At 38.5% G+C, this 14,443-nt stretch overlaps 1 protein-coding gene across 1 annotated transcript in view; it reads right to left on the bottom strand.

The window, feature by feature from the left end:
- The window catches only part of LOC100651957, a 67,465-nt gene that overhangs the window by 3,806 nt on the left and 49,216 nt on the right, over positions 1-14,443 (bottom strand). Inside the window, exons 4-8 of the mRNA XM_012311399.3 lie at positions 3,343-3,456; positions 3,065-3,198; positions 1,762-1,912; positions 682-1,013; positions 16-234 (exon numbers count right to left, since the gene is read on the bottom strand). Of these exons, the coding sequence (XP_012166789.2) occupies positions 16-234; positions 682-1,013; positions 1,762-1,912; positions 3,065-3,198; positions 3,343-3,456 (950 nt within the window). The remainder of the gene's footprint in view (positions 1-15; positions 235-681; positions 1,014-1,761; positions 1,913-3,064; positions 3,199-3,342; positions 3,457-14,443) is intronic.

Below are 14,443 nucleotides of genomic sequence, written 5' to 3'. Positions count from 1 at the left end.
TATGGGAAAGCTTACAAGCAACAATTGTCTGTCGAAATAAGCGGGATTGAAGTACAGTTTTCTTCTCTGAGCCCCGGGTAACACCGGCACATCTTGTTGATGCGGATTGTCCGCAGTTTCCACAACTCGTACATCCTCTTCTGGAAGTCTTTCACCTAGAATCGATCCAGTTCCAAAGCAACCCTCGGATTGTTCCATGTAAATGCAATGGGGATGAACAATAGCCGAAGTAATCTGTTTGTGCATAGAAGATGATTTTCACGCTTCAAAGCTTCTTTGAATTGATTTAAAATAAAAATTAAGACTGCAGGGGAAGAACACGTTAAGTAACATTTCCTATCTTTCTGCAGGGAACAGTTATAAGATATTCGGTATATCAATTCTATGTTATCTAAATTGTCTTTTATGCGGGTTTGGAGACAAACGCGTGTTTTTACCGTTCTCTTCAAAGTATTCTTTGTTTTCATAACCGTATAACACATCGTCGATTCACCAATTATTTGAAAGCTATTTGAAAGATCTCTGCGTTCAACAAGTCGTCGTTATTTTCAACTATGTCGTTATTAAAATCCTTCTGCTTAATCGAGAAACGATATTGAAATTAGGAAATCAAGAAATGCGTTTACGATGTTTTTCTCTTGCGATTTTCAGATAGAATACTTTAAAGGTAGCTTCACCAACATTTTCAAATCCCTGTTCACCGTCGCTCGGTGGCAGATCATCGCCAAGATCGCTCTCCGTTAAGCCGCTGTTAGTATCGCTCTCGAAGTGTCTCGAAGCAGCGAGCAAAGGATTGTTTTTCACCAATCCACTAACTTCTCGGCCAGGAGTCAAGCTTATTTCCGGCTCCTCGATGATTTTCCTCCTAGTCTTTTTGCTATGAAGATACAAGGACACGCTCGCAACGTAGATCAAGGCAAGGATCACGGACGAAAGACCGATGGCCGTGTATTCCGTGGCGGAAAGACCTTGTGAGAGTTGTGTCGTCGAAGAGAACATCACTTCTCGAACGTCTGTAGAGAGACAAAAAGAAAGGAGCACAGTTTTAGAATGTACCGTGATAGGTTTTTTTAAATATTTACAATTATATCGCTGGTGAACCCGTAGAATCTCCAAATCCAATACATTGACGATATTCACTTCTAATCGAGTTATATATTATACGATATATTATATAATATATAATATAAAGACATAATATATAAGATGTTTCTTGTAGCCTCGCGTATGCACGTTGCGCACGGGACCTTTAATCTCGCTTCGCTCCGTTTACGACGCGTACGCCTCCACAAACGCACAACTATAACCAGAAATGCGCTACAGTGGTATCGACAAATTTTTGCAAATATCTCCGAAACTAAGCGAAACCAAACGTCGTATGTATAGAAGAAAGTTGTTCAAAATATTGATTTTTATAACATATTCAGAAATCATCGAAATCGCAGAGAACGGTTCTACGAGTTCACTGTATCAGTTGTTTGTAATCAAACGTTATGAATAATATTAAAACGATATTTATTGTAATATTTAATATAGAATAATATAATAATATTATATTATAAAATAATATGTAACATACGATTGAAATATTAATTATTAGGCTATTAGTGGTGGACGATAACTTAGGTAAAGAGAACAATTGCGCGCTATATCAAGACAGAAATCATTATTTTCTCCGCGTTTCTACGTCCCGCAACTGAAATTTCCATTTTTATGAAAGAATTTATTTTCGTTCGATCACGGGATATGTTGAATACCGACTACTTTTAGACGGTGAACCAGCAACCCTGAAAGCCACGCACGGGGTGAAGACGCCGGGAAGCTTCGACTTCGGCGAGGCGTCTCTGCAGACGAGTTTGGCCGTCACTACTCGACCCTCGGCTGCCGTTCTTAGTCCCGTTTCACCTATCCACTGAAACAATATCGTTCGAATTAAATTATTCTGTTAAAAGCAGAGGAATTCAATGTCGGAGGAAATACTTTTTTTTTTTTTTTTTAAGAAGAAGAAGCAACGCGCAAAAGGGCAAGCAATAAATGAATAAGGAAATATATAGAAGCAAGTTTTTCTCTTTTTGTCCCGTTTATATTTTTATGGGGAAGAATTGAACGGAAAGTGCACGAATTTCACCTAACAGTACCGTATATATCGTTGACCGCGTCTTCGGTTTCTCCGGTGCATGAAATTTTAACGTCACGTTCACATTCCGCTGTGGAACGTTTCTGTGAGCGGCCGCCTTCCAAGTTCCTTATTAACCTTACATCAAAGGTTTTACAAGTTTCCAGAAGAAACACTGGACGTCTGTCCTTCGTTCATTTGCCTCGGACAGACCGAGGGGACGTTCATTTACCGGTCGGTCGCGAAATTGCGGCACTTGGGTGTGCGCAGCTGTATTTTATTCAATCGCGAAAGCTCGGTACTACTAAAAAGCTGCTGTATATAAAAATGCACTTTTTGCATCACAACGCGACAAAAAGGAACGTTGATCGTCGAGCATTTAAAACAGGACACTCTAATCTTTACGTTAAAAATTATTCTTCAGTCTTCCTTAAGGCTTTCGATATTATCAGTGTCGTAAAAGCTAATCTTTCGTTCGTCAGTGTAATTCTCTTAAAATTGTAAAATGCTTAGATGCTTTACGCATTGGAATTACCATTGTTGCAAAATTTTCTGCATTCGTGCAAGATTGAAAGCTACAAAAATGCAAAGAACACGTGTAACGTATAAAAATATATAAAATATCCAACATAGGCTACACGTTATAAAGCAAAGCAAATGAATACTCTAACATCTTCAATTTTTGCTCGATATATTTCAATCATTTTCTTTCTTTAAGCCAAAATATTCATCGTATTACGTAATTTCTACAAGTGGTGTAACTACATAGAGACTTGTTTCACTCGCTAAATATCACGACGAGCCGTGATATTTTACGTATTTCCGACTATTACGCGTATTCTGTGTAATTTTGCACCTTTAAATTTCCTTCAAAAGCACGAACATCAGTCTTTTGCTTATTATTATATCGCCTGCTGACAGTGTAATGACTTATTTTATGTAACTAACCTGAAGGAACGTTCTTCCTTCGTCACGAAACAGCCTGAAGGGTGGCTCGGTGTCCGAAAGGTTTCTCAATTCTGACCATCCTGCGCGTCCTAATTGCTGAGCTCCGGTTATACCACACACTGGCGTGCTCACACCTTTGATCGTATAAAAAATTAGTGCTTTCAACGTCGGAGACATTGATCGACTGATAACGACAGAATTACACAGAGTATGTGTAACGTTCGAGATGATTTTGAGGGTGTAAAATTTCACAATATCCTCCGATTGATTTAACTTACCTTCGAACCGAATTTCTGCATGGGGGTATATTATTTGGCCACGTTGAGGTAAAAACACGTACGGCACCCTTTCGATTTGGCCCGTGTTACTGACGAAACCAGCCACGTTGCACTCTGCAAGCATTCAATCATTCAAACGAAATTACTCGTCTTCTATATTTTGTCTACGATATAAAAATCATGGGCAAGAAACAAAGAATAATAAGTACAGTTTTCTCGATTTTATGATTTTAATTTTACTTTGCGATTAAAGAGCAGCATTTTAATATACCATGATTCCGAACGAAGACAATTAATCGTTAGTATCTCGTACCTTGTACCTGTAGATGAATTCACAATTTTACAGAATGGTTCTATAGCTATGAAATATAGCTATGTATATTTCTTTTCAATCGGGCTATTAATTACATCTTATGGCTCCGATCGATACTCCGATACGTACGAAAGAACGAATAGAATTATAGAATAGAATTAGACAAATCGGAGAATAAGAATTTGGCGACTCATTCCGAGGTATAATAGCGAAATATATTTATCGTTTGAAATTCGATATTCCGTTGACGGTTTCTTCGCGTTTTCTCTAATCACAAGCGATCTCTCAGAGATAGCATACCCATCGATATAGCACGAACGAAGGTGTTCTTGCCGCGCAAGTTAACGTTTTCTCGTGACTGGCAATTTCGTGCGTATGCACGAAAGCACGGCTTGCAGTTTTCAGTCGCGTATCGGCCGCGGTCATCTGAACGCGATGCAATTATACAACTTGCTCGAAAATTTGGCATGCTCCGCACGAAGGCACAATGGACAGAGCGCTTCCTTTGATCAGAAAATGTACAAAGGACCACGTATGTTTGTATCCTGTCGAGAAGGTTGACACTCTTGCACCGAATCTCGTGAGATGGTCGATCTCTTTGGAGAAAATTGGTCGGGCGCGGTTATGCGTTATTTCGTTGACGCGTTTATTTCTTGTAAAGTTAAGTTCTTAATAAAGAAAAAAAGAAAAAAAATCTTCATCGAGGTAACGGTTAGAAGAAACCAGGTACAAGCAACGTAACGTATCCGTAAATATGTTAATTAACTACTGGTTGCCTCGAATTTTGATATATTCTTTTTGAAGGGCTATTTAATCGGTTGTAAAGAAGGCCTTCTCGTTTCATGGAATCGTCGAGGAGCGAATTCCAAGACCGAAGATTCTTAACGTGGCATGATCCGTGTCGAATGTTACGATATCTTACAAAATATGTTGTTTAATTTGTAATTAACAGTTACGAGGTCTCTGTCAGAAAGAAGAAACCGCTCGTTAAAATGTTAATGATTCCGTCGATGGCGAGCGAATTGTTATCGCGAGTAATCTGGTACCTAATAAAACCGGTCTTAGAACGTTTCAGTTAATCTTTTTGCACGATAATGCAAATAAACGGCCACTATCAAACACATATCATACATCGATATTGAACGGTTTTTACCTTTCAGTTCTTGTCTTCGGAGAAACCTTTAATACTAATATCGTTAATAGAACGTTCTTTACGAGGATTATTTATCGATACGTTGTTCGTAGAAATAGAGTAAACGGAGGGGGAGAGAGGGAGCCGGTAAAATCGTGCGAGTCGACACGGCTGCAAATTACGGCGAAGACGGTACCGGTTCCTTAACGAGAGAATGCCATTACGATAATACTTTGCCGTTTATCAAGATTTAAGTGTTTGACGTATCTACTGTGCGGTTCGCTGGCATTCCTGAAAATCAGTGGAACTAGTTATTCCGGAAAATGCCGTTTCTCGCGGAATTGTTTAAAGGGCTGTTATAAACGAAGCACATGATATCAAAAATGTGTTACTTCGTGCACAGCTTTAGAATCCAATGTGTCGTCAATCGATCTCGCGTTACCAAAATTGTCCTTCTCTTTGGATTTGGAGTTAAACACTTCCTCATACTCTTCGACATTTTTTTAAATATTTTATTTTTGAGTGTATCGTATTTTAGAAGATATGAAATTAGCGCTTATTTTAACACTTTGACTACCACGCCGAAATCACATGTTTCGCTCAGGATGCTATTGGAATATTTTTATTATTCAAAGCATATAATGGCAAAATAATAATAAATTGATGATGTAAGATAACATTCTTCCCTAATGGACCGTTTATCTTATTGGTGACTCACGGGTGACCACCGTGGCGCCTTGGTAACAGTTGATAGTGGAATATTATAACAAGGCTTTGTTTATTTCAACATACCATTTGCATTCGTTATTTCGTCGTAAGCAAAACGTCCAGAATATATTGTTGACGCGTGTCGAAGATACTAGTAAACATTTAACTAACTAAACTCATTCTATATATAATAGTAAGGTATGTGCACACTTCGAACTTCAATTATATGATTATAAAGCAGCATTTACGATTATTTTCTAAGGTGAGTTTATAATAATATTCGTAGATTACCCCTCGAAGATATGGATGCAAACACAGTGCACCGTTGGATGCAAGAATTGTTCTCATTTTTTTTTTTATTGATGTTTTAATAAAAATTTTTAATTGTTCAATGGGGCACTTTTTATTTCAAAGTATCTTCTATTTATCGCTTATATTCAAAATGTCCTAACTGTCAATTTTCATACAATTTTTACAATTGTAAGAAGTTCAAGCGCTTTGGTCACCAATGACCACCGTGGCGTCACAGGAGAAACCGTGGTCGGTCATATATGACCAACGTGGCAGTCAAAGTGTTAACGAGCCAGTTAACGTATCATTGGTCTGTACAAAAATAACGAACATATATTCCATTGTTTTTCGTAAAAGTAATTGCGACGCAGAACGATGCTTCTTTTGTCGCGTGATGAGCCGCGTTGACTACGTTTGAATCGTGCCGCGAATCATGCACGACTACCTAATCTACCGATCTATACAACCGAGTGTTCTCGACGAGTCTAGATCTTCGGTAGGTTGTCGAATCGGCCTGGTCACGTTTAGTAGGGCATCATTGTTCTGTAAGGAGAAAGCCAAAGGGAGAGTCTCGTAGATCTTTCGTTGACTTTCCTGGTCGGATACGCAGATTCGTACAAGGCGACACGTGTGCGCCAAAAGAGAAAATGCCATGTGCCTGGTGGCGCATATTCACCGATCCGAGGTCCCGACCCTGACCGCCTAGATTTATCTTTGCGTTCTACTAATTGCTCGATCCGCCTTATGCTAGCTGCATCGTTCGTAGAAGTAGAACTCTCTTTCAATCTTTTAACGCTGGAAACCGTGTCCGCACAATTGGTATTTTATTTTCGCTTCACGCGTTTGCGTGTACCATTATCGAAGCTTTACCGTGAAATTTCTAGACGAGAAAAAAGATGGTCGTGGCGTTATTACCAGAGATACGCGTATCCTTTTGTACGTTTTTCTCATGAACATGCGAAGAAGAATTGCATTAAGGTTAATATTCGGATAGGTACAGGTACATTCCTAATGGTCGCGGAGAATTCGCGCGAAAGTGCATTCGGTTGGGAACAACGAGATATTTGCGGTCGATTAGGGCTACCAACGAGAAGCTGTTTTTACTGACAGCGTTGTAACACTCGCTTCCTAATACGGAATCACGATCGCTAGACGTAAATTGCGGTTCGTGTTCCTAATGGTTTCGCTCTTCGCGCGGTTCCAATGGAAATTTCAATGGAGACTTAGTAAGTCCATTTACCTAATAAACGTAATCGTTGCCGACGAGTGCTCGAATAATTCTATTAGACGAAACCTTTTGGCTTCCCAAAGCTCTTGCATCTTATATTTATCTTACTTTCACTTTTTCACGATTAGTTTCCTAACTGAGATAATTTTACCACGAAAATACCTACGTAACTAATATTTAGTTTTTCGAAAACCAAACAATCATTATTAACGGATTAATTTTTAATTCCCAGTATCCTGCGAAAGGATTTCTTCTATCGTTACGTTTTTCAATATAATACTAGATCGTCGTATTAATAAATTTCGTTTAACCGTAGCATATCTTGAAGTGAACATTTCTAGTCAGAGTAAAAAACGTTTAGATCGGTGCATTTTTTTGCGATATTATCAGTTTCTTATCGGATATATTGGTTCTGTATGGAATATAAAAACGTAGTATTTTTGCTGTTTTCCTCAATGGAGATACTCCTATTATGTCCATAAAGGAAAGTGGTTTGTAAATCATGTTTCAGCACGATGCACTTTGCAAGAAATAGAACGGGGATATTTTAAGAGCGAAGAGAATAATCAGACTGAAGCTTTGAAAAAATGGAACGAACAAAACGAGCTCGTTGGAAAACGACATTTATTATGCAATAATCCATAGCTATATAATCCATAGCTACACTAAATATTCTAGCTTACAAATGTAGCGAATAATTGATTATTCAAATACTTCGATGATCTTTGCGAAATGCATGGTTGCGATAGATATAGTGACTCTTATATGCACTTAAAGTTTTGTTTCAAATTGTATCAATATAATAGCTGTGTCTCATTAAACAATGAAATTTCAAAACATTTTATACGGTGCGCGTAATATAGTTGTAAAAAGTTTCTCTAAGTGTCTCGAACATTTCCGTGAGTCACTATACGTAATTGCCATACCCATCTCTTCTAAATTTCCATAGCTACGTAACATTTATTAGTATCCCTAGATTATATACTAACTAATAAAAAAAAAAAAAAAAACTGTGTTACGTTGATTCTTATTTACTATATGCATTTCGTAACTATGTAATTCGAAGCATTGGGTCGATTTTTTCGAATCGGTACGCCGCCCCTCCATCGTTGAAAATCGTGAAACCAACTACGGAACCGTCTTCTCACTTTCATCAAGGAGCCTCGAGGAATAGATCTCTCATTCAAGTTTTCTCGGTCGACGCGATTCACCGGCGTGTATCTCGTTAAAAGTGGCCGTTCAACGACACGATTTACGATAATCGATGCCAGCGAGCAATTAACACCGGCAGCTCTCTTCTTCGGTGTCCTCGTTTGCTCGTAGGAGGACGCTGGCCCGGCTACTTGTGCCTTCTACGATCGACCAGCGGATAAAGAGCCGTTGATTAACGATCGGCAAGCTCGACCCCGGGAAGTGAGCGAACGGGACGATACTTGCCGATGAACCTTGACCTCCGTCGAACCACGACCAATCCTCGAAACCGATCTTCCTGCCTTTTCGCTCCGCGAACCACAGGCTCTTGTAGATAAAGTCACTTTGGAATTGGTATGGTGAAATTATAGCCACCCGATTTCGATGAATACCAATGCTGGTACAGCTTTGTGCTAAATTCCGTCGTTCGATTCTCTTTTGATGGTTTAACACGGAGAATGCCTGATATGAATGAACGTTTGCACGTGATTTATTAATGTTCACGGAGAGGGGAGGCGCTGCAGAGACGGTAGAAGTAGAGAAACTCTGCATAAGCTCTCGTTTAAAGACGTAGGAATTAGTAAACAGTGAACAAATTACGATGAATTTACTTAACTCGACCATGGCTGTTAGGTGATTTAGTATAAACGTGGCTCGAACATTGAATGTGTGTACGGATGGAATAATTACGGATAATCAGAAATGCTGAGGATTATAATTATTTACGATAACCATATACTGCCTACTAAGAGAAGATTTGCAGTTTGTGATTCTCTTTCTACTTCAAGAAGCGTTAAGGACTCGCGTATTGTTTGACTTCGATGGTAAAAATTATCCACCGTAACTGAAATAAATTAACACGACTGGTGCTGAGGAAAAAGTACTCTTTTCTTACAGAGTTTTCAAATTCCTAATTCGTAGGGTGAACCGAAATTCTTGCGAAAAAGAAAAAATTCTTATTTTGAAATCTCTTGAACGATATAACGACGGAGACTTTTATCTGCTGAATGAAACTTTCGCTTCTATCGACTATTGTCGACTTTACGCTATTATGATCGTGCCTTCGACTCGAAATCGTGTGTACATACTGGCATTTACTAGTCGCGGGGCCGTGAAGATGGTTTTATCGAGGTGGACAAGTCAAAGGAGGAAGAGATATTGTTCCTTGCGGTACTTTTGATCAACCTACGGTTGCACCGCGTGTTCTCTTGGCGTGCAGACTTCGCCGCAACTATACAACCGCGAATCTGTTATTTATCGGTTGCATAGGACACACGAGCGGGCTTGCAAAATGGCAAGAGACACGTTTGACACGACCGGTTGACCCTGACGACGCCGGCATCGAACCACTGGCTTGTGCTCAGCTTTTTTAATTACCGGCTACCACGAGTTACGCGTCAGCCTCTGTGAAAAACAGATACGTACCTATTACTACGTCCGTTTAAAACGTTTCTCGCGTACACTTTAAAACGCGATAGGTATACAGGCGCGTACGATATCTATCCATAAATTATTCCGTATATTATGAAGAAGAAATCGTAATTTTCTGTCAGATGCCTCGGTTAAACACATTGCTTAGGATTCTCTCGATGAATCACGTTTCCTGCATTTCTGAATTCTCTTCTTTAAATCGCGAAGCAGATCCGATGTTCGAAGATTCCAGTCGAATCGTCGAAGCGGTATTTCGTTGATTAATGCGCGAGTGGATCTCGACGTGACAGATCGAGCGACGAGAAGCGGATTTTGCGTGAAATTTGAAATATCTTTTGGCCTTGTGAAATATGTTTTCTGTTTCCGCAAAACGGGTAAACCTGGCGCTGTTTCTTCGATGCCGCGGGAAATCGGTGAAAATTAATGACAAGAAAACTGTGAAATTCATGAGAACGATGTATCGCGACGATGACACGGCCCCGAGACGCAGAAAGACTCGTCCATCCTGACGACATGATTAATTCCCCGACATGGTTCCTCCGGACAGTCCTCGAGGACACCTTAATGCGATAATCCGCGTACCCGGGTACTGTTAACGCGGTTGGATACGTGTCGTATACTTCGACAAGCAAGTTCGCCAGGTTTTTAGGCACGTGAAATCGACGAAGGATGCCACTCCGACAGATGCTAACGTCGCGAGAATATATGGCACTGCTGCATAGTTTCGGCCAATAAAAAGCTTCTGACGTCCTGACTTACACAATATGTTGAAGTTGACTGATAGAGGAATGAGTGGATGACTTTGTAATAGAAAAATATATTGAACTAAGTATAGGTATAAGTATAAGTGTATGCTGATCCAGATCCTCACTCTTACAGTGTTACAATGCAATAGGAAGAAGAGTATTATAGGGAGCACGTTCATATTTATAGCAAAGGACATTTCCAAAAGGTTAACCTTGGTGTGTAGCTCTGGCTGAATGCTACAAGAAACAGCAATAGAAATCTACTTATCTTCGCGTCGACGAATTAGAGTTAAAGCATTGGTAGAGTTTGAGAATACAGGGAAGGAAAACAGTATTGGCGATACAGTGGAGAAAATATAACAAATTTTATGACGTTTCAATCGTGACTTAACAATGTAGAAGTTATCTAAAAAATAGGCAATCTAAGTTTTAGTTCGACTAGATCATTTGAATAACGGACACCCGTGTAGAATACGTGATTTTAATTATTCACTAATTAATACTCGTTTCCATCTCGTTAGAATATCATTTACAGACGAGCATAGAAAAGATTTGCGATGATGGTTTATTTTATCGAGATTAGATTATTTTATCGTGATAGTAATCTCGCGACATCAATTTGGCATCGAAGGCTATCCAGTTACAAGAAGCGGTTACGTTCTGTGCTTGTTGTAATTGAAACAGGTTATGCCAAAAAATAAAGCGAAGATTTTTATGACCGTCCACGTTATATCGTACCGCGATCTTCGACTTTGTTTCCTGCTTCATTTTAAGTAGTTTACGAGTGTAATAAACCTGTATCGAGTATAATTGGACGAGGAAGACGAAGACGATGGATAAATATCTATCTTCGTAAATGGGTTTCTTTATCCGAAGACAAACTATTTTACTGCAAATGAATATTACGAAACTTATCGATAATTCACCGTAGAGATTGCATTGGACTTCTTGGCTGAATATTAAATAATATGAAGATGAAAGTGCGATTAACAGTCCGTCGATGCATGAAATGATTAAGAAGTTAATAAACGCAATGCGTTCCAAGTGTTTATCATTGATTGGATATCGTAAGGAACATAGCTTGATTAAGAATCCTTTACCAATTTTGTCGGGAAACTTGTTTCACGTAGTTACCTCAACGCAGAACACGAGAAATGAACGAACGTGCGGAACAACGCGAGGAATGAAAATTATAGCCCGACCATCGGTGAGATAATTCCTTCGAGCTCTACCAATAATCCGTACACGTGTACAACTCATAAGATTATCGCAATTAATATTAAGATCGCATGAATAACAAAGGAATACCAGTCGTTTTATGGTTTATTGGTCTTGGAGAGATTAAGGTCACGATTGTGACGCCAGAAACAATGGGACACTTACTCGACCAATTGAATTTGAATCCTCATTAAACGGGTAGATAGATATTAGCGTGGCCTCAAATAAAAACTAGCGGTTCGTTGACTTCTATTGAAATTTGCGTCTAAGCTGTAATTAATTCGTGCAAATGGTAATGGGATCGGAGAACTCTGTGCACAATAATGTTACTTCGTTTGTCATGTGCATCTACGAAGTAGCCTGATGGAAAATAAGTTGTGCGTAATACGTGTGCACATGAAATATTAGGGTCGCATGGTTACATTATTGCTGGTTTGGTAAGCTCGAGGGGTTCGGTCATAAGGTGAAACTTGCATGCGACCTTCTGCCACGATCTCGAGGTCATAAAGTAAACTACTCATTGTCCAGGGCAACTATACCATTCGGAGTAATGAATTTCAAATTTAAAAGCTTTCTTTACTTTTCGCGAGTGTCAAATATCGTGTGTAACAAAATTGGATCGATACCTACACAACGTCTGAGAATTTCTTTAATTCGTTTCGAATTCGTAACTGTATAGATAGATAATATTTTGTAAATATATGGAGATTATGAAGATTAAGATTATGACAAGTATTTAAAAGATGTGACGCGTATTAGCTAAATGCACGGCAAGGAACAGTGACATCCGTGCAGACGGAAGGAAATTACAGTGCTCAAGAACATAATCGTTTTGCTGCAATGTGTGTCGAATGTAAAGCGCGATACAGAAAGAATACTGACAACTGAACAAAATTACTGTATATAATAACGTTTGCGTGCGTACACATTTACTGCTATAACGTGTATATATAAGATGTATGTCACACCTGCTTTTTGTGATAATTTTATTAATCGCGTTGAAAGGTATCAAATTTTCATTGCCATTCAAACACGAATGGTAACATGTCTTTAAAAATCTGAATAGAACTTGGAGATTCTAGGAATTAGCAGGTCATTCTCAAGCTTGATGACTTTATTATTTGTATTTTTCTCGTACCGTCCTTTGTCTTTCCACGTATTCTTTTTTTCCTTAAAATTCCTTTCATTCACGTCTTTGTGTTTCCCTTTTATTTCTGCCATAACTCCTCTCCTTATGAGGTTATTTTTAGTTATTGTAACTTCTTGTTCTCGTATTCTCAGGTTTTCACTGTCAGATTTTTTTTCCTTCGTCCTTCGTACACGCGATGCGCGTTAATTATTGCGGATGCTGTATCATCTGAACTTTTTGATACGAAGCAGTGAACTTTAATGAGATACCGTGCAACGGGCACGGTCCTTACGTGGGTCGGCAGTCGTGAAGGTATTCCATTACTATTCATAGCTTACGATCAGTGGGCAAGATATTCGGCGACGAATCACGACTTCTCGACTAGCGAATACCTAGCTATTGGATTCACTCGTACATTTTATGCATGCAGCGCATGCCTATTTCAAATTCCCCTTTTTAATTAAGTATATCTTATAATAACCGAAGAATAAGATCATCGTCTAAACTTTTTAGGTTTATACATTTGATGGAATTTTCCTTCTTTTTACGTAAAAATAAGTTACAAGTGTGTTGGACGTTTCTCTAAAAATGCATAAATTTTACGACCTCTTTAAACATGAAAAATAGTATCTTTTAAAATTTGAATAGTTTAATATCGATAATTACAACGCTGATGTTTATGTAAATTTACACGTTTACGAATACACCCAGTAAAATGAAATATAAATAAAAATTCGTTTTATCGTTCAACTGTTATAATGCTTTTTTACCTTGGATATTCTATATATCCTTGTACATATTCTGCAAATGTTTGCTTATTTATAAATTTCCCGTAAACGCGTATACATTGTTAGCCCATTTATATAATTAATAAGAGAATTTTCATGAAAAGTTTAACGATTAGTACAAGTTTTAGAAAAGTAGGTTTCGTAGGTAGCAATAATTTAGCCGATACCATCATACGAGTGAATAATGGTGGCGCAATTTTTCTCGCACTTTCGTATCCTGTGCGCGCATCGAAGTCTCCGGTTGGCAGCGTTGCGATGTAACGATTTCGCACTGTCTTGTCGCGATTCTGGCGAGCCTAGAAAATCGAGATCGACGAAGACCGTTGCTATAGCTCTCTAAAAGTCGTAGAGATTTCATCGGATGATACACTGAATATATTACATGTCACTCTTTTTTTCTCTTTGCTTGAGATTAAAGAAATGTAAATCTTAGCGAGATTGCTGTGATCGAAAATTTAGTTTATGTCACTCTGATATTCCGAGCGAGAGCCTTTTTAGGATATCGGCGTAATCTGCTTTAAACAATTTTTTTTCTTTGAACCTTTTAATTTTTAGACACGTAAAAACAGAAATTCTCCTCCGATTCATTTTAACGCTACAATATTTTCTTTTTTACCGTTATGTCTTCATCGTGTCAATATTCACATTTGCTGACGTATATTGTAGTTATCCATAATCGTACATGATTTTACATTTAAGTTGGTAGTTCGCATCTTTGTGGACAAGATCCGATAAAGATAATATTCAAGGTGACGTGTAACGAGGTTTTAAGTATAGTGCATTATACAGTTGCTGGGCGATCGAACACGTTGAAATCAGAAATACAAAGTGTGTGGTTAACCGCTACGAGAGCAAATTCCTCATTAATTTCCCTCTGAAACACGAGCCACACGTAAAACATTTTAAATTGCAAATTAACCCAATTA

Source organism: Bombus terrestris, chromosome 9, assembly GCF_910591885.1.
Source record: "Bombus terrestris chromosome 9, iyBomTerr1.2, whole genome shotgun sequence".
In the NCBI taxonomy this organism is placed as follows: Eukaryota; Metazoa; Arthropoda; class Insecta; order Hymenoptera; family Apidae; genus Bombus; species Bombus terrestris.
The sequence above is the reverse complement of the archived record's forward strand: the minus strand, read 5'-3'. Positions and strand labels throughout refer to the sequence as shown.